The sequence below is a fragment of the Rousettus aegyptiacus genome, unplaced genomic scaffold (genome assembly GCF_014176215.1).
Source record: "Rousettus aegyptiacus isolate mRouAeg1 unplaced genomic scaffold, mRouAeg1.p scaffold_m13_p_13, whole genome shotgun sequence".
NCBI classification, from domain to species: domain Eukaryota; kingdom Metazoa; phylum Chordata; class Mammalia; order Chiroptera; family Pteropodidae; genus Rousettus; species Rousettus aegyptiacus.
In genome coordinates, this window is record NW_023416288.1 from 50172256 (window position 1) to 50195817 (window position 23562).

A 23562-nucleotide genomic window follows, 5' to 3' on the forward strand; every position below is an offset into this window, starting at 1 on the left:
GGAATTAGCTCATGCAATTATGGAGACCAAGAAGTCCCATGAACTGCCATCTGCAAGCTAGAAAACCAGGAAAGCCAGCGGTGTCACTCATTCTGTGTCCAAAGTCTCAAGACCCGGGCGCACGATGTCCAGGGGTGGGAGGGGTGGAAGGGACGGATGTCTGAGCTGAAGGAAAGAGCAGGCTGGCCGCGCCTCTGCCTTTCTGTTCTGTCCTGGCCCTCAGTGAATTGGATGATGCCCATCGCTAGTGAGGGCTGTCTTTTTTACTCAGTCTACCAATGCAAATGCTAATTTCTTCTGGAAATATCCTCACAGAAACACCCAGAAATGTTTTAGCAGCTGCCTGGGCAGCCATTGGCCCAGTCAAGTTGATGCATAAAATGAACCATCACAACACAATAAAAGTTCCTTCTCCTTTGGCCTCCCCTACATCCCGTAGTTCAGCATCTATCACGTCAAGTGCCCCATCCTAAGTGAGGAGATAAAAAGCAGTCAATTCCCACTCAAGAGAGTGAGGGGCCAGCCTGGGTCCTTCCCTCACAAAAAATGCTTATTAACATCGACACTTGAATTTTTAATCCACTTTATCCAGTTGCTCATTCTGCTCAACAAAGTTAGTTAATGGCCTCAGTTACCCAGTGATTCATAGAAACAAGTCTAGTGACTGGACACCTGTCCTAGCACAGGATCTCTCCCGCCCTGGCATATCTCAGCCCAGGTCACTGGACTGCCCATCAGAGGGCCCACGGCCTGTGCTGTGACAGCAGCCGCCTCCTCATGCCCTTGCCTTTCTTCTGGGAGTGCCCCCTAAACTCCCCACTTGCTACCCTCCTGCTATATCCTCTGCTGATTTTTTGTGGCTTGCTAAGCTTGGTGGTTATAAAGTAATGCTAGTACAACGAAGCCTGTGCATTTAAATTCTTTTTAAGTTGAGTAGCGTTGTTCATACAGCTGTGACCTGAACCTCCAGCCCTGGGCAGCCACTCCCTGGCTGCAAAGGGGCGAGAGTGTGGCTGACTGTGTGGACATCCACCCTCTATGAAGGAGAAACAGGAGTCGGATGTAGGACAGTGGTGTCTTATTGTGTGGAAACAGAAGTAGTTATTAATGCTTAGGAAGGGAAATAGTTAATTAACTGCTCTGTACTGAAAAGATAGCTTAAAACTCAGCCTTTCTTTTCTACGTCTAGGAAAGAGGGAAATGGCTGAGGATCCTTAGGTCAGAATGTGTGCTCCAAAATGTGTCTCACTGGTGGAAGTGAATTTACCTGGAGCTTTTCAGGCTCCACTTGCCTGGGTACCCTAATATCAGTAGACATGATGTTTACAATCGGGGCAACCTGTGGCCAGGGGACAGAGGGAAGGAGATCCCTGACTTCTGGGGACATAACCTTCGCTAGTCTCTAAGCTCCTTGGGATAGTACTAAGTCCATGAAGTACTCATTCTGTACCCAGAAACGTACCTAATAGAGGAAGCACTTAATAATTGTCTTTCTGAATGTGGGGGCTCTACGCTCATGTCTCACTTGCGCTGCCAATGCCATTTACTAAGTGCCGTGGAGCCAAAGGGTACCAGTCTGGGTGGTTCTGTGGCAGATCCGCCTCCACGCAGGGCATAAGGAGTCTTGGAGATCTCTTTCTTAAAAAGATAAGGACTGGTCATTTAGGAAGACACAGTAGACACTATTTAGAGGTTAATTACTAGGACTTATCTTCTGCGGGTAACTACCTTTGTTGACTACCTACTATGTGCTAAGCACTGTTCTCATTTGATTTTACAACTATGGAATACACATTATTTTCCTCCTTTATATATGAAGAGACCAAGTGAAGCTCGGATAAATTAAACTTGCTCACAGTCGCAGCTAGTGAGTGGTGATTTGGGAATTTAAACTCAGCTGCATCGAAATGCAAAGCCCACCCTCTGCCTCAGCAGTACCCAGCACACAGAAGGCACGCAGTCAATATTCCTGGAAGGAATGAACGAATTTCCCCTTCTGCTATCTTCTGCATCCTCCTCTCTGGCCTCTCCCTGGTTCATCCTCTGCCCTGCCTGAGGTTTCACGGTGACGTCGTACATTTAAAGGTTTTAGAAGAGGCTGCAGTTAAAATGCAATGTGCCTTTCCTGGAGGAGTTTGGCCCTTGTCTGACACATTATTAGCCCAGATCCCTTCTCCATCATCCCAGACGAATGCAAAAGCCTAGAACTGGTCCAGGTAAATTTGATTGGCAAGAGGGAGAGGGGGGTAGGTGAAGCCTGCAAAGCAGTGAGGGAAGGAGAAAGGCCGGAAGAAAGAATCTGGAGACACAATTATCCTTGCAAAATTTTCAAAAGGGTCAGGCACCATTTTCCTTGGGATGCCCGGTATATTTGCAGAATTAACAGAAATCGGCACCCTGCATTGTTTGGGACGTTAGGGGGGGCCATTGCAGACTGAGGCTCTAAGGAGAATACCCGCCCAGAGCCACCTAAGGGGTGGCGGCGGCCCCGGCCAGGGTGTGGCGCCGCGGGTCTCCGCAGGCGGCAGGAGCTCGGAGGCCATTGGCTGGCGCACTGGCGGCGGAGGGGCGGGGAGCGCCGCCGAAGGGGACTGTTTGCTCCTACGGGCTGTAGATGGAGCTGTCCGGCCCCGGCGAGGGGAAAGGCGCCTGGAAAACGTTCTTCTTCTCCCTGGCCGGCCCGAGCGGGGAACAGCACTCCCAGGATGCAGTTTGTGTCAACACGGCCGCAGCCTCAGCAGCTGGGCATCCAGGGCCTGGGGCTGGACGGCGGGAGCTGGAGCTGGGCCCAGGCTCTGCCCCCGGAGGAGGTCTGCCACCAGGATCCGGCGCTGCGCGGGGAAATGGCCGAGGGAATGCCGCCCATGCAGGTGGGTGCAGCCCCAGCCCAACGCCATGGCCGCGCCGCCTGGCCGTGGGGGCGGGGCGCGGGGCTGCGGGGCGCTGGCGGGCCCCTGGCGTGCGGCGCGGGCGCGGAGGCCGCGGTGGGCCGGGGCGCGGGCGCGCTCGCGCCGCAGGCGGGGCGCCGCGGGCCCCGAGCAGGCCCGGCGCGGCGCGAGTCCGGGTCCCGGGCCCCGCGTCCCGGCCCCGCGCGCCGCCGAGCCGCAGGCCCCCCCGAGGCCGCGTGCCCGCCGGGCCCCGCGCTGGCGCCCAGAGGGGCCCCGTGGGGGCGAGGCGCCCGGAACGCGCGCTTCCCGGGACCCGGCGAGGTCGTGACCGCGTCCCCTCGCGCGGGGCGGGAGGGCTTCGCCCGCAGCTCGCGGACCCGCGCGGGGCGTGCGCACAGGAGAACTCCGCAGGTCACACTGGCCGCGTTGACGGAGATTTTTAAATGCATTCACCGAGCAGAACGAGTGACTCACTTTTCCCTTGCACCGAGTGTGACGGAGGGACGGGGGCCATTGAGAGGTGACTTTGCCTTCTCTCCGGCGATTGGCACACGCGGCTGCACATTAGAATCACCTGAGCAGCTCTTAAGACTCATGACGCCCAAGCCTTGTCCCAAACCGGGGAAATCACCGTCGCTGGGGGTGTGAGTGGCCGCGGACCTTTCTTACAGCGCCCAGGCTCTCAGTGTGCAGACGAGCCGGGAGCTCGAATGTAAAGTGGAGGCGGTGGTGTTGAGAGAGGCCTGGGGGACAGTGTGGGAGCTGACCCTGGCCGGGCCCCCAGAGGCTCCTCTGCTGGTGGCCTGGTTCTCAGCGAGTTCTGACAGGAGTTCAGCCAGGAGTTGTCCCCTTGTGTTCCATCATACTTCAGCTGTAGGCTTCCACACGTCTGTGACACGTGAGCTGGGCTGGGTGACTTTCTAAACTTCCACTGTCAGTCCTCGTCCCCTTCTGTGGCCAGGCAAGTGTCTAGCCTAAGCGGGCCCAGGTGGAAGTACGGCGGCCTCTTACGTAGCAGGTCTGGGGCCCGGGGCCCTGCTCCCCTTTCTCCCATGTCACGGAGCGATTCCCCGGAAGCTGCGGGATGTCCTTCTGTGGCTGCCACCGCTGATCCAAGTTAGGGCAGTTGGCATACCTGCCCAGGTCCCCTCTGAGCAGCAGCAGGTGTCCACTTTGCCCAGCCCAGGGGCCTCTCAGCAGCAACAGGAAGAACAGAAAATGGTTCCCCATAGTGAGGGGCCCTTATTAGCCCCTCCGTCATCCAGTAAGCCGAGTGCTCTTACGGGGTGGGGCCAGTTCCCTGGTCACCAGTGAACACATGATCACTCTCTCTTGGCCGTAGGGCTCAGCTCCCAATGTGCACCCACGGGGACTCACCTTCCAGGGTGAAGGCCCAAAGCTGGGAGAGGGGGGTGGGCCCTGGGCCATGGGTTGCCCCGCTCAGTGAATGACATCTTTTTGGCAAACCTATTTTCATTTTGGAAATGTGAATGAATAGTTGTAAATGGAAAAAGGGCTGCTCGTCTACTCCTTCACTGGGCTGCCTGGTGCCCCCCTGGCCGCAGGAAGTGGGCCGCAGCACTGACCTGAACTGTATTTTTTTTGTTACCTGCAGCACCTAGAGCCGCTCCAGTTGGCAGTGAAGCAAGGTGATGCAGAGTGGCCGCTTCTCGGCGCCTCGATTTCATCATCTTTAAAGCAGAGATAATCGTGCGCTAACCTGCTTAGAGGTTGCTAGGAAGATTAGGGTCAGATGACTTACATGAAAATTCTCACTTTGAAACGGAAAACACTAAGCAACTCTAAAGAGTCCATCAGGAAGTCTAGCCCTTGAGGAAAGTAACTATTCTGTTCAAAGAAAGTGCCATGTGACATTTTAGGCCAAGGGTCAAGATGAGTAAACTAATGACCAGGATGACTCCTGCAGGCAAGAAATAGAAGGGTTGGGTAGACGGCTGCTCGGTCTATTGCTGGGGACATTAATGACCACCATAGCATGCGAGGCGGGGGCTTGGCAGAAGAGCGAGAATCTGCGGGGTTTTACTAGCTGTGTTCTCAGGCAGGGTCTCACCCCAGGCTGTCGCTTCCTCCCTCTGCACCCAGGCTCAAGAATGGGACATGGACGCCCGGCGACCGATGCCTTTTCAGTTCCCGCCCTTCCCGGATAGGGCACCCGTCTTCCCTGACCGAATGATGAGAGAGCCGCAGCTGCCCCCGGCGGAGATCTCGCTCTGGACCGTGGTGGCCGCCATTCAGGCCGTGGAGAGGAAGGTGGATGCCCAGGCCAGCCAGCTGCTAAATCTGGAGGGGCGGACGGGGACGGCCGAGAAGAAGCTGGCCGACTGCGAGAAGACGGCCGTGGAGTTCGGGAACCACATGGAGAGCAAGTGGGCCGTGCTGGGCACGCTGCTGCAGGAGTACGGGCTGCTGCAGAGGCGGCTGGAGAACATGGAGAACCTGCTGAGGAACAGGAACTTCTGGGTCCTGCGGCTGCCCCCGGGCAGCAAAGGGGAGGTCCCCAAGGTATGTGGTGATCCCTATAGGCAGGGATGGAGGTGAGGACCAGCACAGGTGAACGAACTCTCGATTTTATTTTGTTCTCACAAACTTCCCTGGCTCCCTGTTGTCTAACTTCCTTTAAAGCCTCTCTCCACTTAAGTAGCGTGGGCTTGGGCGTTCTCCGTCAGTGATGTTGGCTTCCTCCTGTCCCCCAGCACGTTTCTGTCTTTGAGCCTTCACTGTCACTGTTCCCAGCCCCTCCCTGAGGTGTCTGGGTGTCTGCAGATTCCCGAACCTCTTCACGCTTGGGTTTTCCACTTGGCGCCCACAAACGATCATTTGTCCTCGGGTGTCTTCGTACATGTTTGTCGAATGTGGCTGGAGACAGACCTCAAACCACGTTGATGGGAGTCCCTTGAAAGCGATGACTGCTACCCGCTGGTGGGCCCTTCTCGCAGTCCAGAATTCGTGCTCCATTTCCTGTTCCGCTCGCCCTCTCACTCTCCCTCCAGCTCGTTGACGCTGGCTGTCCACCCGTGACCCTGCCCCTGCTCCACCGAGGGAGCAGGCGGGGACCTGCCCTGCAGCCTCCACGTGCATTCACCCTCCCGCCTGTGCCTTTTCTGTCCCTGCGGGCTGGCCGTCCGTCCCGCGCTGGAGGGCGCTCCAGCATGTCTCCCCTTCCTCTGTGCATCACCACCTGCTGGGCCGTCCCTGCCAGCGCGCAGACGGTCTGCGACTCCGCTCTGTGGTTAGCACCTCTGTTCTCTGCTGGTTGGAGCAGACCATTCCTTCAATGAGAGGCTTTCTGCGCTGTCTCCAATTCTTGCTTCCCCGTTTCCTCTCCCTCCCCTTTTAACCCTTTTTATTATAGAAAATTCAAACACATACTAAAGTAGACCGAAGAGTATAAGGAACCTTCATGAACCCGTCATCCAGCTTCAACAGCGAGTAACTCTTGGCCGATCTCGTTTCGTCTGAATCCCAACGCATGTCCCGCTTTCATGAGATTTAGAAGCAAGTCTCAGACGTCAGTCATTATATTCATAAATATTTCAGTGTGTAGCTTTAAAAGATAAAGACTCTTTTTTAAAATTAATAATCTTAATATTATTACCGCCACAACAAGAGCCTCAACCTACTCAAAATACTGGTGCTCAAATTTTCAGTCCTTTCGCAAGTATCATAGTTTTTTTTTCCCAATCGTTGATTTAAATCAGAACTTAAGTAAGGTCCGCCCACTGCGACCGCCAATCCCTCCTCCATAGCTTTCATCTTTCCTGGCTGTTACCCGTGGAAGAAACGGGGCCATGTGTCCCGTTGAGTTCTTCACTGTCGGGGTTCTGCCACTGCACCCTCCCAGGTCTCGCTGACCACGTTCCTCTGTCCTCAGCGCCCCAGTATATCGGTCACTGGCTCACACTCCCCAGCACCCACCCCATGGGGCTTTGGCTCCCACCCCTGCATCCCCCTGGTCTTGTCGGAGTCCTGAGGACGTCCGCGGGATCGAAGCCAGGGGCTGGTTCTGTCTTCGCGCTCCCTGCCCTGTGAGCAGCATTCCACGCGGGCGCCCACTCCGTCCGCGAGGCCCCTTTCGCGTGGCTTCCGGGACCCTCGCCGAGCCTCTGCCTGCCTCGCCAGCTGCTCCTCTCACCTCCGCTCCTTCCTTTCCCCCGACTGTGCGCCGACCCTCGTGATTCCTTCCGGTCTCAGGGTTTTAGGCGCGGTCTGTGCGCTGTCAACTCCCGAATGCCATCTCCCCCCGACCCCCAGGGTCTTGCCTGACTGCCTTCCTGAACGCCGGGTCGACTCTCCTCCCTGTTAAGCAGCATCTCCAGCGGGGTGTCGGTAACTTTCTCAGATTTAAGGTGACCTAACTGAACCTTTCCTCTGCCTGGAACCCAGAGGCGTCCTCAGCTCCCTGAAGACAGCTTTATCCTCCCAGTTGCTCGGGATGAAAGCCTCGGGGTCACACTCTCCTCCTCACTTTCTCACATAACTGCTTCCAACATTTAGGAAATACTGTATGCTTTTTCTTCAAAATAACGTCCACGGCCTGACCGCCACCGTGTGCTCAGGGCTGCCGTCGCCTCTCAGCTGGATTATGGCCACGGCCGTCTGCCTGGTCTCCTTGCCCCGCCCCATACCAGCTATGCTCAGCCACGCAGCCAGAGCGCTCCTTTTAAAATATCAACCAGTCGTATGCCGCCTCTGCTCGAAACCCCCGAGTGGCTTCCCGCCGTACCCAGCGTAACCCCCCCATTTTGTCGGCGGCCCTCTCCGCAGCCCCACCTTGCTGCACGCAAAGCCACTCCGCCCCCTTTGCCCACGGCTCCCGGGCATGCTGGCCTTTGCCAGTGTTCCGGCACACCACCCGTCCCGCCTCGGGGACTCGCCTTCCCTGGGAACAGCGTGGTTCGCTGCCTGTCGCTTCCATCCAGGTCTGCTGAGTTGTCACTCGATCCGCATGGCCTTCTGTGAGCACCCAAAGACCACGCCCCGCCCCCCCACCTCAGCACACGCTCCTCTCTGTCCCTGCTCTCGTTTATGCCATCAGGCATCTTAAATATTTACTTAACGTTTCGTCTTCTTGGATGGTTTTCTCTGACCAAAATCTGAATTCTGCTCGGTTCATTGCTGCGTCTCTGTGCCTATGACGGCACCTGGCTTACAGCCGGTACGCGGAAACTATTTGCCAAGTGACTCCAGCTGGAGAGGTCGCACTTCTACAGAGAGGACCGCAGCTTATCCGTCTTCGTATCTGCAGAGGCGACAACCCAGTGACTTCGCCAGAGGAGTCATTTGGCCGCGGTTTATTGAGGCCTCACAGAAACGAGTTGTCATAGTGGCCTGGTTCGCCCCTAAAACACTTCCTGCCACCGCAGCCCATAGACGCCGGTTTTCATGTGGTTTGGCATGTGGCGCTTCTCTGGCGCAGTCGGCATGCCACACACGGCCCTTCCTCTTGCCTGTGCTGTGCATTTTACCTTGGTGCTCCGTGTTCCTGTGGCACACTCGTGTGTTCTGTGCGTTGGATCGGGCGTTAGGACCCTCGAGTTGACATGGACCCTCACAGAATAACGGCGTAGTTATGGGGCCCGGAATCAGATGACGAGGGTTCGCGTCTGGGCTTTACACGCGCTGGTTTTCCTACCGCTGGTCGAGTACGGTTTTTGCTGTTCCCAAGCCTCCTTGATTCCTCTTTTGAAAGAAGGGAACTATAAATAAATCATAAATTAGTAAATTCTCCCTTTGAGCTTTAGTGTTTTCGTCTGGAAAATGAAGCCGACAGTGTGCTTACTTTGTGCAGTCGTGAGGATTCATCGATTTCGTTGATGGGACATCACTGTATCAGCCATCTAGCTCCGTGTAACACATTTCCCCCAAACTTAGCAACCTAAAAAAAATATATCGTCGTGCAGTTTTCTGAGGGTTAGAAATTCAGGAGCAGCTTAGCTTAGCCGAGTGGGTGTGGCTCAGAGTCTCGTGAAGTTGTCAAGCTACGGGCTGGACGTCCAGTCATCCGGAGGCCTGACGACCTGCATCCTGTGTGGTTCGCTCGTGGCTGTTGGCAGGAAGCTCGAGTTCCTCACCCTGTGGCCCTCCTCACAGGGCCGGCCGGGTGTCCTCACGGCATGGCAGCTGGCTTCCCCCAGAGCGAGTGAATCACGGGAGAGAGCCCAGGACGGAAGCTGCGATGTGTTTTGTGACCGGGTCTCAGAAGTTGTCCACCATCGCGTCTTTGTTTCTAAGAAGCAAGTCGCTAAGTCCTGCTCGTGCTCAAGGGGAGGAGAATTAGACTGTACTTTTTAAAGGGGGCTGTCAAAGAATTTGTGGACGTATTTTAAAACCCCACACAAGCGTAAAGCACCACGAGAATCAATTCGTGTTGCTGGCAGTAGTTACTGTTGCTTGGGGACGCGTGGCTACGCTAGTTGCATTCTCTTTGTCAGATTCAGATCCTTCGTGACTCTTGGATTCTGTCGTGTCCGTTAACTGCTTTATAGATCATTCATGGATAGTTTGGTCTGTCCGTCTAGACTGTAGGCCCCCTGCAGTCTCCGGCTACGTCTCAGACTTTTGCTGTGCCCAGTACGGTGAAGCTTTTACAAAGTGATGTCTGTTTCCAGCCGTGGAATGTGGCTCGAGGGGGTTGATCCTCCGCAGAAATGGTGACGTGAGGCAGAGGAGTCGGGATGTCAGAACAGATAATGAACTTGGTTTTGGATACATTTACTTAAAAGGCGATTCAGTGGAGCCACTCAGGAGGCTGTCGAAATGTGAACTCCGAAGGGGCCAAGGGAAGTCGAAGAGTGTCATCTGCCGAGCGGTGACCATTAAAGCTGTGAAAAAGAGTGACATTGCCAAGGGCGGAGTGAAGGAACAGGGAAGGGGAAGGGCGGGTACAAAGACCGACAGGCTCGCAGTAGGGCAGGGGACAGCTTCGAGGGGCTGGATTTCAGAGCGAGGGTGAACGGCTGGGCTGGCGGGGGCGTGGGGGCGGCGGGAGGTAAGGCTACGTGCTCAGAGGAGGAATGCCCAGTTATTAAAGTCACGGAGGTGAAACTGAACGATTCGGTCCGAGGCGAGGCCGCGTGGTGAGTGACAGACAAGGATCCTGTCCAGCCGCAGCACCAGCCGCGCATAGCCGATGAGATGGCCTCCGGTCACAGCCACCGACGCGGGGCGCTGGACGGCTTAGGCCGCAGCAGGGCTGGCGGCCTCTGTCCAGCGCGTCGAACAGACCCGTGTTGCCTCCAGACCGACAGGCCTGGGCCGCAGCGGTGAACGAAAGCCTAGGGGTCCCGGAGCGTTAGCACGCGCCCTTAGATTTTACACGTCTTAGTGGCAAAAATGTCTCTGTGTGTGTAGAGGTGACCTGACCAGAAATACAGGTTTTATAACAGGGTTCTAGTGTACTTGGCTCACCGATGCCCTCTCTGAGAACCTCCCACACCCTGTCACCCTGAGTGCCACAAGCACCGGCTTCAGCTTTACCTCCAGGTGCCCAGTTACCTAAAAGTGAATTTATAGAGGATGTGATTAAATGCTTTAAAAATAAAGGCAGCCATCATTGTTCTGGAAGCAGCGGGAGATCAGGGACGGAGCGTCCCAACCCCGCTGGGATGGAGTGGGCTGGGCCGAGGAAGACAGGTCGCCGTGGAGAGCAAAGGCCAGGCTGCGGGCCGGGGTGGCCTGTGGCCCGTGAAGGGGCGCGGTGGGAGAAGCGGGCGGGGTGCCAGACTCACGCTCTCGTTGGTCCAGGTTCCGGTGACTTTCGTGGACATCGCCGTTTACTTCTCCGAGGACGAGTGGAAGAACTTGGATGAATGGCAGAAGGAGCTTTACAACAACCTCGTCAAGGAGAACTACAAAACCCTGATGTCCCTGGGTAAGGACACCCTCCTGCCTCTGTGGCCAGCGGTCCTGCAGAAGGGGGTGACATGCTTTCAGCCCCTAGTCATACCACCTGGGCAAAGTGTTTCGCGTTTATACATAACGTAAATGCAAGAAACGATTTGCTTATAATGCGAGGAGGATGGACTGATTCGTAAAAATCATTAAAATTAAACACCCAGTAACAGAGCTGAGCATTATGGAATCGAGTGCTATGTAATGCCACCGCTATTTGAGGAGGGGGCTCGGGGAGGGAAGTGTCTGCCAACGCCCTTGATGAGGACCCCTCGGTCACCTTCCCTTGGGCCTTCCCTTCCCGCTCATTCCAGATGCGGAGGGGACAGCGCCCAAGCCAGATGCCCCATCCCAGGCTGAGCCCAGGGAAGAGCCTTGCGTGTGGGAGCAGCGTGACCCGGGAGACAGAGAAATCCTGATGGATCCAGACGCAGGTGATGGCAGCTGAAAAGACCCCCGTCCAGGGCAGGGCAGGAGAGAAGCCCCTCCGTCCTGGCCCGAATCCAACAGGGCTTCTCTTGAGTTGCTCGTGGGGCCAGTTCTGCCACCATTGAAATGGGGCGGTCACTTACAGGACGAGATTTCAGGGCCTGAATGCACACTGGGGACGTTTGTCCTCAGAGCCACGCAGCTCCGGACGCCCAGGTAAGCTGGGCGGAGAGAAGAGGCCTGGTAGTAACCTGTAGTGAGCAGCCCCAGGCCCGGCCCGAGGCAGGTGGGTGGGGACGGGAAAGGGGCGTGGGCAGGGACGTGTAGCTGTGCTGTGGCCCGCTGTAAGACTGGCCAGTAAGACTGGCTGTAAGGCAATTTTACCATAAAAGATAAAATACCAGGTTACTCGTACTTAAGCCAGTTGTCAGTTTGGTTTCATTTGTCCACTGAGGAAGTTCTTGTAGTTACTCCCATTTTTACGTTACATAACCTTAGCCCTCATAGTGGTCTACGCGATGACAAGTAGATGTGGCGATCTTAAAATTGGGGACGATAACGACTGCACGCAAAGCCAGGCCGCGTCCTGTGCTAGAGAGTGATCACACGGCAGTTTCCACAAGTCCCCTGGGAAGCAGTCATCCCTCCCCTGCCCATCAGCGCCACGAGTTTACCAAGTAGAAAAGAGGTGGCTACTGATTCGCAAGTCTTCAGGAGCATCGGTTAGCGATTCTTTGGTTGGAAACTGATAACTTCTCTTAACGAGGGAAGAAAATGCAGTGAGAAAGAAAAAGGGCTATGGCAAGCGAGCAGACGAATCAACTAGCAAAACCAAAAAAAGTATAATGCTGTGAAGGGAAGACTTGGAAGACAATGTGTATATTCATTTTTCATAATAAAGTCTTTTTAATTTGGTTATTAATTTTTCATGTTTCTTCACATCCTTTTTAATGTCCCTCTTATTTTTGGTTATTTTATCTTTTATGGTGAAATTGCCTTATGGCCAATTAGTTGTGCAGGGAGATGCTGCTTATGGCAAAAATGTTTACGGCAAACGTGCTTGGGGCAAAAATATGTAGAACCTGCACACGTCTGAGGTCAGCGGCTGTGGTAACCTTTAACCCTGGAAAGCCCTGTAACCTCATGGTTTTACTGAATTTTATCCATCACTGTGCACGAGATGGGACAGGGACCACTCTTCCCGTTTTGAGGATGGGACTAGCAGACTGAGAGCCGGAGGGGTCAGGTGACTCATCTGCTGGGCTGGGTTGGCACAGTGGACACCAAGACCTACGTCTTCTGATTCCTCATCTAACCTCTTTCCTGCCGCCTGAGGAAAATGCCCCGTTTGTCACGCCTTGGGGTTACACAGAAGATATCTCACTGTGTTTTACGCATAAGGTTGCTGTGCATGATCCATCCGGGAACGGGGCTGGGTTGCATCTCTTTGCCTGTCTAACTTCCTGCTGATCATGTATGCGTATGTGAGTGTGTCTGAGTGTGTGTGTGTGTGTGTGTGTGTGTGTGTGTCTGTCTGTGTTGTGTCTGGCCAACTCTCTCTACACCTACACAAAGGTCAAACTTATGGCCGGCTCCTGATCCACACCCAGCCTAGCATGAGGCTGTTTCTGGAACTCTCTCCCAGCTTTCACACCTTATTTTGTCCCTCGGTCTGCCCTGTTGTCCTGGATGTTGATCGCCTCTCTGCTTCTGGGACCTTCTGCTCCTCGGGGTTCCTCAGAGTCACCCCCAGGAACCTGAGACTCCTGTGCTCTTCCTCGGCGAGTGCTATCAGCCTTATTCCCAACCCCAAGAGCGTTTGGGTGATGATCATTCAGGAAAAAAAAGATCCTGAATGATGCGATTCTGTGTCCCCAGGAGCGGAGCCCCTGGTGCCTGCGCAGGACGCCCCCTCTCAGGTGAAGCGGGAAGAAGCGCTGTGTCAGGCCCGGGGTCAGCGGGGCCTTGAGGAACGAGCCGTCGCCACGGAACCCGTCACCGGTGAGTGAGCGGAATAGCCGCCGAGTGGGGGGCGGGGGGGGGGCGGTCCCGCAGGGTCCCACGGGGTCCCCAGCGCTGTGCCCCGTGCCTGCATGACCACGGGCCTGAGCCGGAGTGGGAGAGCTGTGCGTCGGGGATGGGCGCCAACGTGGCCCGGGGCGTTGACAGTGTGCAGCCTCCTCTGGGCTTAGTTCCGTTTCCTCTCCTCTCTGTAATGTCAGGTTTTAACAACCCCTTCCTCCCCCACGACAGGCACCAGCGGGGCAGCAGTGCTGTGTGGAGGCACCTTACGAGGCTCTGTGGGTGGGGGGGGGGGTGCACCGGTCCGTAACACCTGCTTCAGACCGGAAGAGCCTTCCTTGTTTTCTATGAGCCTTTACGGGCTGTGGCCTCTGCACCAGGCAGGGCTCGGCTGCAGTCCTGTGGGGCAGTCTGGAGGGTTCCTCTTGGGTGGCATCCAGCTGGACTCTGGATGTGAGAACAGATGTTAGAGCAGATGTGTGTTGGCATTCTCCAGAGACCCAACGGGGGGAGGTGCTTGTGTGAGTGTAGAGAGAGAGAGAGAGAGATCAATCGATTGATTGATTGATTGAAAGGCATCGGCTTCCATGACTATGGAAGCTGGCACATCCAGAACCTTCAGATGGGCCAGCAGGCTGGGGAGCCAGGGCTGTCTGCCGGCAGAACTCCTTCTTCCTCGGGGGAGGCCAGTATTGTCTTTAAGGCCTTCAACTGATTAGGCGAGGCCCACCCACATTATGGAGGATAATCTGCTTTATCCAGAGTCTACTGATTTCAGTGTTAAGTTCATCTAAAAAAAAAAAAAAAATACCGTTACAGCAACATCGAGAATAATGTTTGGCCAAGTATCTGGGTACTGTGGCCTAGCCAAGTGGACACATAAAATTTAACCAGCACAAGATACACTAACATACTATAGCTCTTTACTTATCCACGGGTTAGATCTCCACAAACCTCATCCCCCTTAGTCAGAGCCTCACACCCATAGGTAAGTGCTAACAGCAGCTGGGTGGAGGAAAGCCAGGTCCCTTGTCATCCAGCACAGTCCTCGAAGGCACCACAGTTTTACATCTTCCAAGTGATGTCAGAAATAAGAGGGTAAAGGAGGTTTAATAGACTTTGCAGAAGAGAGAAGACAGGGTGCATCTTAGAAAAATCCAGTTAAAATGGTTAAGATAAAAAATAGAAGGCTTCCTGGAAGGCATCATTCTCCTGGAATGACGCCTTTTCCCGCGGTGGTGCTCAGTGCTCAGTATATGAGCACGAACCTCCTCTAAGGTCCCAAAGCACAGGACTCTCTCGAAGTCACTGTTATGTCACTCCCTGTAGTAGCCAGCTATTCACAGCTAACGCTCCCTGAAGTCCAAGCTGACTCAGACCTTTAACTCATTAGCAAAATTTAATTATACCCGACTTTGTAGGGAAAAGACGTAATTGCATGAAATGAGAGATTTACTCAAAGCACAGACTCGTGGGCATTTCCATGTTCCCCAGCAACTTTGCCGCTCTGTCCCCTTGTGCAGACTCACCAGCCTCTGCCCAGGACCTCTTGTCCCGGATCAAACAGGAGGAGCCCCCGTGTGTGTGGGATCAGCAGGACTTGGCAGAGAGAGATATACCAACCGACCCCAATTCAGGTGAGCAGGGTGCCAGAATGAAGATCGAGGGGACAGTCGCCTCTCAGCTGACTTCTCTAACTTTTGGCAAATCCACCAGTGATTGAGTCACTTTTGGTCAAAGGCCAGTGAAGGTTCAGAGGACCATAAAAAGGGGGGGGGGGGCTCGGTTAGTGACTTTGCACAGACTTTATAACTATTAGTAAAGTGAAGAGGATTTTTCTAAAGGAATCATTAAGTCAATAGTTTACTGTGTCACTGTAAATAATACTGAAATTGCTTCACTGACTTTTGAACAATACATATAACCAAAAAGGCTTGTGTGACGAAAAGAAAGTAATTTACAGGTTTTGGTATTTTTGAGTAAATACTAGTTAGATGTCTCCCAGAAAACTTCTGAGCAGGGTCTAGGCCTAAAGGAAAACATGAAAGAATCATAGGGAAGCCCGCGCACGTGTGTGTGTGTGTGTGTGTTCATGTGTTCACAAATGGTTGCAGACCTGGAGAAATCCAGTGTCATCTTGTTTGGTGACCACCTCTCATACCAGGACGTAAAATCGAGCATACCTTGTAGTTTTTCAGCCCTGCAGCCTTACACTGGGGAGCGGAGACGGTTCCAGGGCAGAAGGGACGGCCGACCCTTCCCTGATAAGGAGCCATTCTCCACGGCAGCTCTTACAATGACCTTTGGTCACCACGTCTCCCATCGCTGATTTTTAAGTCCTGCCTCTCATCCCTTGGTCCCGTGGGTGTCAGAGACCAGGCTGCTCTCTGGCCCGCCCGGGACCCACAGGCTGCTCTGGGCCTCAGTGGACAGAGTCTGGAGACCTGGGTTCTGATCCTGATTCTGCCACCTCATAGACCCGAGACAAACCTCCTCTCCCCTGGCCACCTGGAAACGTAGCGAGCACAAGTGAGGTCCCATTTAGGAGGGCATGAGCTCGGGGAGGACAGCCAGTAAATGAAACAGATACCAAAACTGCCACGTGCCCTGCGAGCCAGAGCAACAGCCTTCGAAGCTTGGGTGGGCGGCTCGGCGGAAGTGAACAGACGCTAAGGCTGCCTTCTCTCCTCGAACAGAGTCTCTGATCTCAGCGCATGACATTTTGTCATGGATCAAGCAGGAGGAGCAGCCGTACGCATGGGGCCCGCGTGACCCCATAGAAGGAGAGCCCAGCTTAGACTCTGGCCCCGGTGAGTACTGCGCCCCGGCCCCCTGGGAGTGTCGTTCAGAGGCAGGGCTGCTCGCCCCAGCCCACCCCCGATAGGGCGATGCTCGGTCACGGCGGCCTTTCAGTGGTCTCTACCAGAGCACTGTCCCCTTCCCTTTTGGAGCTGTGGCCATTTCCTAGGGCTATCTTAACAACCCCATGAACTGCGGCTTTAGACAGCAGAAATGTGTTGCCTCACAGCTCTGGGGACCAGGAGCGCCCTCTCTGACAGCCACGGGGACCCCGTCCCCACCGCGTCCCGGCTCCCGGCGTTTGTCGGCGACCTTTGGCGTTCCCGGGCTCGTAGCTGTGTCCCCCCAGTTCTCCGTCTTCACGTGCTCTCCCTTGGTGTCTGCGTCTTCACCAGGCCATCACCTTAAAAGGACAGTCATATTGGATCAGGCCCCACCCCCAACGCCCGTATGGCCTCATGTTAACTAATTACATCTGCAAGGACCCCATGTCCAAATACGGTCACATTTTGAGGTCCTGGGGGGTTCAGATTTCGACATATCTTTTTGGGAGATACAGTTCAGCCCACAACGGCGGGGAAAGGTGAATGGGCTGGGAGCGCGCTGAGCCGGGGGTGCCTGAGCAGGTGGTGTTGGCAGCACGTGGCTCACGTACTGGGAAACACTGGCCACAGGACCCAAGCAAGTGCTGAGCTGACACCCAGTGTCACTGGTGAGGATCCTCCAGCTCAAGTAGGGAGGGAGGATATTTTTCCCCCAACAAGTTTCCGACCAAACGTCCCACGTGACTTGGGTCTCGGGTGAAACTCCGCTCGTCGGCTGGTGGCCGTAGGCCTGTGCTCGTGGATTATATGTGCTCAGCGCGTGGCCAGCGTTCCTTGCCAGACCCAGCACCATCGCCCTGAGAACAGCTGAGTTAGTGTCTCCTGGTCGATTGGAGTGTGTCGAAGAGACAGCTAAACATATGTTCCTTGTCCACACTCCTGACGCCCTCTGAGAGCTTAAAATCCACCTAAGAGCTGAGGACACAGGTTATTTCTGGTCTGAAAGGCTATTTCAAACCCAGGTAAGCGGATCCCCATTGTCAGTGAGACAAGCTTAGTTCAGTCTGGAGAGCGGGGAGGGACCGGAGGAATGAGCAGGGGACAAGAGAGGAACAGTGTGTGTCCTTGTTTAAGAAAGAATTGAAAGTAGTCTTCTTTCTAACCTGTTGGGTGAGATGAGACAGGGAAAGCCAGGGACTGACTATGAGGACAGGGAGAAGTGACAACAGCTCTAGAGCTCCCAGGCTGCCGTTTCCAGCTTGGGCCTTGAAGGCATAGGTACGAGTTCATCACACATCATGCCAGGAGAGTCTACCCAAACCTTTGTCCCTCAAGGCTATCTTTCGATTTTCGCAAGTCGGCTAGGAGCGCGGGGGCCTGGAGGAGCCTTTTCCTCCCGTGTGGTTGTGGGGACAGATCTAGGGAAGCCTGTGTGGAAACTGAAAGGCCCTGTAAATTGCTGGACCATTTTACTTCTTCAGTTGGATGTGCTGAGCCATAGAACAGTTTGCCTCGTGTTGTTTTATCTCTGGGAGGCCTTGGAACCTTTGCATTTGGCAGGACATGCCCAGAGTTTGGGAGGCAGGGGAATCCGGAGATGCTTCTCCTGCCTGTCCAGTCCCAAAGCCTCTTATCAGAGCCCCTTGTCTTTCTTCCAAATTGAGCCTGCCTTCCAGTGTTAATTTTGGAATATGAATTTAGCACCTCACCTGCAATTTTTTTTGACCACCAAAACACATCCAGTGTTGGGGTTGCCAAGGACCACTGGATGGACCTTTGGTATGGCCGTGGCACAGCCATCCCGGTAGGGGTTTGGGAGAGGGTGGTGAGGGTAGAGAGTAAAACTCAGAAATACTCGATACCAGTCTGCCCCTGCCATCCTCCTTCAGACTTCAGCCTAACTGGACACCAGACTTTATTTAGTAAAAGGAATGCCCGACCTCATAGATTAACGAGTGCGTGTTAGTCCCTGCTCTCTGACAGCTCGTGTAAGACAGGAGCACCATCTGGTTCACCCAGAGGTAGCCCGCGTGAGGCTCCAGCGAGTCAGAAGTAGGAGGAGGACTTTGGAGTCCCGGAACCAGGCGCTGGCTTCCACTTGCGGAGTGAGTGCTGGCCAGGAGCGGGGGCACCCCCACACCCATGCCGCCCCCGGAGAATGCGGTTTGAGAGCGCCGTCCTGAAATTCTTACATGATGCAGGGCCTTAGGTTAAAACAGTGGTTCCAGCCTCCCTTAGTTCCTGTCATGTGACAAATATCTACTTACTTAGCGCCTTCCCTGTGCCAAGGAGCCCCCTGCATCCTGGAGGCATGTTCTGTCCTACATGCTGCTGCTTACTTGACTCGCCGCAGGTGGCTTTGGGCAGGTCAGAGGGTCAAGGAGCCGTAGAGCCATGCGGGACGTGACCGTGACCGCTTGCCTCGTTCAGTCTCATTCTGTAGAGAACATGAGACCCAGATCACCCGTGACTCACGCCAAGCCACAGAGGAAATGGGGGACGCGGCGGGGTCCTGGGCGGAGCGCTGGCAGCCTGTCACTTCTCTGTGTCTCCCCCCTCCAGGTGACAGCCTGCTGCTGGTGAAGAACCCGGCCCCGCAGCCCCAGCCGGCGCCGCCGAGCCAGCCCGCGGCCGCGGCGGCCGAGAGCGCGGGCGGCCCCCCGAGCCGGGGCGCGGCGGGGCTGCTGGACGACGGCTTCCCGGCGCTGGCGGGGGAGTGCGGCGCGGCGGCCGGGGCGCTGGCGGGCGGCGGGGGCGCGGGCGCGGGCCCGGGGGGCGGCGGGGGCTGCGGCAGCTGCTGCCCGGGGGGCGGGCTCCGGCGCAGCCTCCTGCACGGAGCGCGCAGCAAGCCCTACTCGTGCCCCGAGTGCGGCAAGAGCTTCGGGGTGCGCAAGAGCCTCATCATCCACCACCGCAGCCACACCAAGGAGCGGCCCTACGAGTGCGCCGAGTGCGAGAAGAGCTTCAACTGCCACTCGGGCCTCATCCGCCACCAGATGACGCACCGCGGCGAGCGGCCCTACAAGTGCTCCGAGTGCGAGAAGACCTACAGCCGCAAGGAGCACCTGCAGAACCACCAGCGGCTGCACACGGGCGAGCGGCCCTTCCAGTGCGCGCTCTGCGGCAAGAGCTTCATCCGCAAGCAGAACCTGCTCAAGCACCAGCGCATCCACACGGGCGAGCGGCCCTACGCGTGCGGCGAGTGCGGCAAGAGCTTCCGCTACAAGGAGTCGCTCAAGGACCACCTGCGCGTGCACGGCGGGGGCCCGGGCCTCGGCGCCCCGCGGCCCCTGCAGGCGCCGCCCGAGCGAGACTAGGGCTGGGCTGGGGGAGGGGAGGGCCCAGGGGCCGCAGCAGGGGTGGGGCAGGCCTGGGGGCGGCCTGAGGACCCACCAGCTCGGCTCGCCTTCCCTCCCTCCACCCGCCACCTGCTGGAAGTCGGGAGCAGGACTTGCACTCCAAACAAGGCCCCCCCGGGGGGTGGGCAGGGGTGCCCTGGACCCGTCCGCCGGAATGGACACCCCAGCTCATCTCGTAGGGTGGCCCAAGCGGCCAGCTCGGTGGCTTCCCGCAGGAAAGGTGCCGGCGGGACAGTGATGAGGCAAGAGCGTCGGGCACTCCCCTCAGACACCTAGAGGGCCGCGTTCGGCCACTGGGGTCGCGGACGGGTCAGCGGAAGCAAGCAGCCGATGCAGCAGCATCTTGTCACTGCCCAGGGACTCTCCGAAGCCTTCCGAGGTCAGGAAATCAGGTCCTGAGGGTGAGAGTCGCCGAAAAAGGAAGCGACGGTGTGACTGCGCTGAGGGACGTGCCGCGGGATACCATCTCTATGACGACAACACTGCCTCGCGTTTGAATAGCGCTTTATACTTTTTTAAACGTGTTTTCTATCCGTTATCTATTTTCGCCCTTAGCCTATCCCTCTGAGGTAAGTGGGGTAGGATTTGCCGGACTTGGTGATGGGAAAGGAGGCGCAGGTGAGATGGTGTAGCGAAATTCACACAAGAAGAGAGTGGCAGAGCTGGGACCAGGGCTCCTGACCCCAGCGCTGTGTCCCCACCACACACTGCCTACCTCCGCTGTTGGAGAGACCTCTGTGGTCTGGCCTCTCCCGGTCTCTCTCTTCTCCCTTTCCCCTGACCCACCCTAAATAGCCAGAAGCAGCACAGGGCCAACTCCTGGGGTTCCTGGGAATGGTAACAGATTGGCTGCGAAACGCCCCTGCTAGGGATTCGGAAGGCGCCCCCTCTGTGGGCGCTCGGCCTGCCCTCCCACCTCCCGGCCCTCAGATCTGGTGCAGCAGCATCTCCTCACTGCGCAGTAGTGACCCGGCCCTCCAGAGCAGCGGGCGCCCTGGGTCAGACCTCCCTCCGATCCCAGTTTCCCCAGGGCAGAGGGAGAGAGAGCCTCGTGCTGCAGGAGCAGCCCTCAAGGAAGTGAGTCTCTTCCCAGGAGGGCCGGCCAAGTGGGTGCTAGAGGCTGAGAGCCTCAGCCTCTCTCCTGCCCTGAGCCTCCCAACTGGTGCTATCTGTAGCTGACATGCTCGTGGACATGGACACAGACCTCCGCTGCTCCAGACCCTGCAGGCGCCTCAGGAGGCGCCCAAAGGACTCCTTGTGTTGGTGCAAATGCTCTGTGGTCCTGAGGCCACAGCCTCCATTTCTGCATCTTGCATGGCCAGGCACTGGGCTGGGGTGGCATGCCCCAGGACCCTGGTTTGTGTCGAGAATGACTTTTCTTGCTCCTTCCATCGACCCCGCTTCTGTCCCGGCCGGGGGCACGGGTGGCATCCAGCTCCCGGCACCACGTTTGTGAGCGCTCCACTTCCGCCTCCCCCTCATCTGTACCGCACTATTTTCCTCAGACCCATTTTTGCCACATGCAAAGGGAATTCTTAAAACTAAATAAAATCTCCAGATTGCAGACTGCATGTTTGCAAGGCCGAGGACTCTCCAGCGCGGCTTTGCACAGGAAAGCCTCGTTGGACCGGAATCCAACTCATGGATGTTTTTTTCTTCATTCTGCTCTTTGAAGGAGGCAAGTCTTAAGAAAAGTTGCAATGAGAAATGAAACAAAGTCATGTTCAATGGAGTTTTGATAGTGCAGAAGAGGCCCTTCAGTTCCATGTTTTGGTTGGGAGGGGCCAACCAAAAGCTTTCCAAAAGCATATGCAGAAAATGAGTATTTTCATAACCTAAATCATGGAAGATAAGACCAACAACAAAAATTATTTTTTGGCTGTTGAAAGTATGGAGAAGGAGAAATCAGTACTATTGAGACATGGGCCTGAAACATTTGAGCACGTAGTTCAAGTGTATCCCTTTATTTTACCCTCAAGGAGCTGATTCCCAAAGAGGTTTAGTGACTGAACAAGTAAGAGGGCCGATACTTAGTATCTGGTTACCTGAGTCCCCGCCTGGAGGATCCCTGGTCCCCAAGAGCTCCTCGGCTCCACCAAGAGTCGGGTCACCCCAGCCTCCATCACTGGCCCTGGGAAAGTTCTAGAGTGAGCTCTGCCCCCCGAGCTGATCAAAGGCAGTGACTCTCAATGCGAACCTCTCACAGGTGGCAAGGATCCTCAGTCTGGACCCTGTTGTCCACTTTCTGAAGCAGAACAGGGGCCTGCTTCGGGGCAGGTTTTTATTCTGATAATCTGTCAATTAAAATTAACTTTTAATTTAAAATGCACGTAGTAAAAATTTAAATGGGGGAAAAAAAAAAAAGACAATGAAGAGTAAAACTCTTTCCTACCAGACTTCCTGTTAAGAAGCATCCACTGCTAAGAGCTGTTTAGATGTCCTTCCAGAACCGGAGAAGTCCCCAAAGAGAACGAGGTGATATGCCCAGAGGAAGTGCTAGGCTGACAAAGTCATCAGATGCCCACTGCACACATACGTCCAGCGGGGTGGGACACAGGTTAAGCCAAGGTGTGTTCATTCAAGGATTCTTACTGACCTGCAAGCCAAGTGGAGCATGTTCCCAGGGTGTTATTTTTTATCGAGGGAAGAAACACAAAAGACGTGGTCCCTACTGTCTAGAGACTTGACTTGTGGGATAGTAAGCGGAACAGAATAGAAAGGGCCTCTTCTAAATGGAATAAAGCCGTGGCCTATAAACTTTCTTGAATAAAAAATGTTTGGGCATACATGTATGTACATATATATGCTAAGGTTATGTATGCTATAAATCATACACTAGAAAATTTAAAGAACGAGATAAATATTTTTAAAGCATTATTTTAAACTTAATTTATACCATTTGTGATTCAGAGAATACTTTGTCACTAAAAGTGAGGGTGTGGGTGGGATAATGTCTAAGGTCATGTTCAGCTCTGCATGTTGCGATCATTCTGCAGATATAAAGATGACAGGATACAGGTACTAAGAATATATTTTCTTGATTCCTCTGATACCACTGCCACTGATGGGAATAATTGTGAACCTCATTTAAAAGTTTATTTAAAAGCATGTGTCGAGATCTGAGTGTCATTGGGGAAGGATGAATGGGTGGCTTCTGAGAGACAAACAAGGTGACATTTATCATGGCGAATTCATTGCAGTTCAGGGCTTGGACCTTGCCAAAGCAAAAATAAACCAAATGAGAAATTGCCTGTTGCCAAGTGCTGGCTATCTGCCAGGCTTTCAGCTACATACATACTTTATTTAACACGTGTCATTCTAATTTCATCAACAATCCTTGGAGGTGGTGTTTCTATTCTCAGTGGGAAGACACCGAGGCAGAGTGAGCATGAACCACACCACTTAGTAAGTGAAGGAGCTGGGAAGCAAAGAATACTAGCAGCCTGAGCTCTTACCCAGTGACTGACACTGTTCTAAGCACTTGAACGAATTTATTTCATCTGCACAATTCTCTGGGATACGTGCTATTATTATTTCGCACCGATAATGAGGAAACGGAGGTGCCAAGATGTCAACGACTTGCCCAAGGTCTGCTCTGCAGCTAGTAAGTGGCTGCTCTGGGCTAGGGACCCACTCTTTAACAGTGTGCTCTACCATCTCCCAAAGCCCACGAGACTTCAAACCAGTACCTGGTGCTGCCTCCCTTGCATACTGGAAGTGCGATCTAAATATTCTTCCAGATTTCCAGATTCAGGGATGCTGGATCAGGCTGACTCTAGAGGCTGACTGATGGGTAATCCAGAGTATCGGTTTCATAATTTCCAGGGGTGGGCTGGACGTTTGCATCAGCCTGACCTGCACGTGGTCTCCTAGTAGCTGCACGAGAACCTGCATCATCAGAAGGTTGCCTGGTGAACATAGAAATGGCAGAGGGCATGAGTTCCATAACTGAAGTGTATAATGACCTCAGTATCCTGTCCTGATAAGGTCTGTCCCCACAGTCATGATACTTTTCTGTGTCTGCAGTATGTTTTTGTTGGCCTGAGAGAGTAGGTCAGACCTTGGACACACGTCCATGGCTGACTAGTATGCTCCACCTGGCCAATTCTT

The 23562-nt window shown here is 54.8% G+C and overlaps 1 protein-coding gene across 1 annotated transcript; it reads left to right on the forward strand.

Moving 5' to 3' along the window:
- Positions 1-2568: 2568 nt before the first annotated feature.
- Positions 2569-22560, forward strand: ZNF282 (zinc finger protein 282). The gene is made up of 8 exons (XM_016125907.2): positions 2569-2870; positions 4992-5411; positions 10653-10779; positions 11114-11233; positions 13107-13229; positions 14774-14887; positions 15947-16060; positions 18656-22560. The coding sequence occupies exons 1-8, from the start codon at positions 2706-2708 to the stop codon at positions 19408-19410; spliced, it is 1938 nt and encodes a 645-aa protein (XP_015981393.2). The 5' UTR covers positions 2569-2705; the 3' UTR covers positions 19411-22560.
- Positions 22561-23562: the final 1002 nt, after the last annotated feature.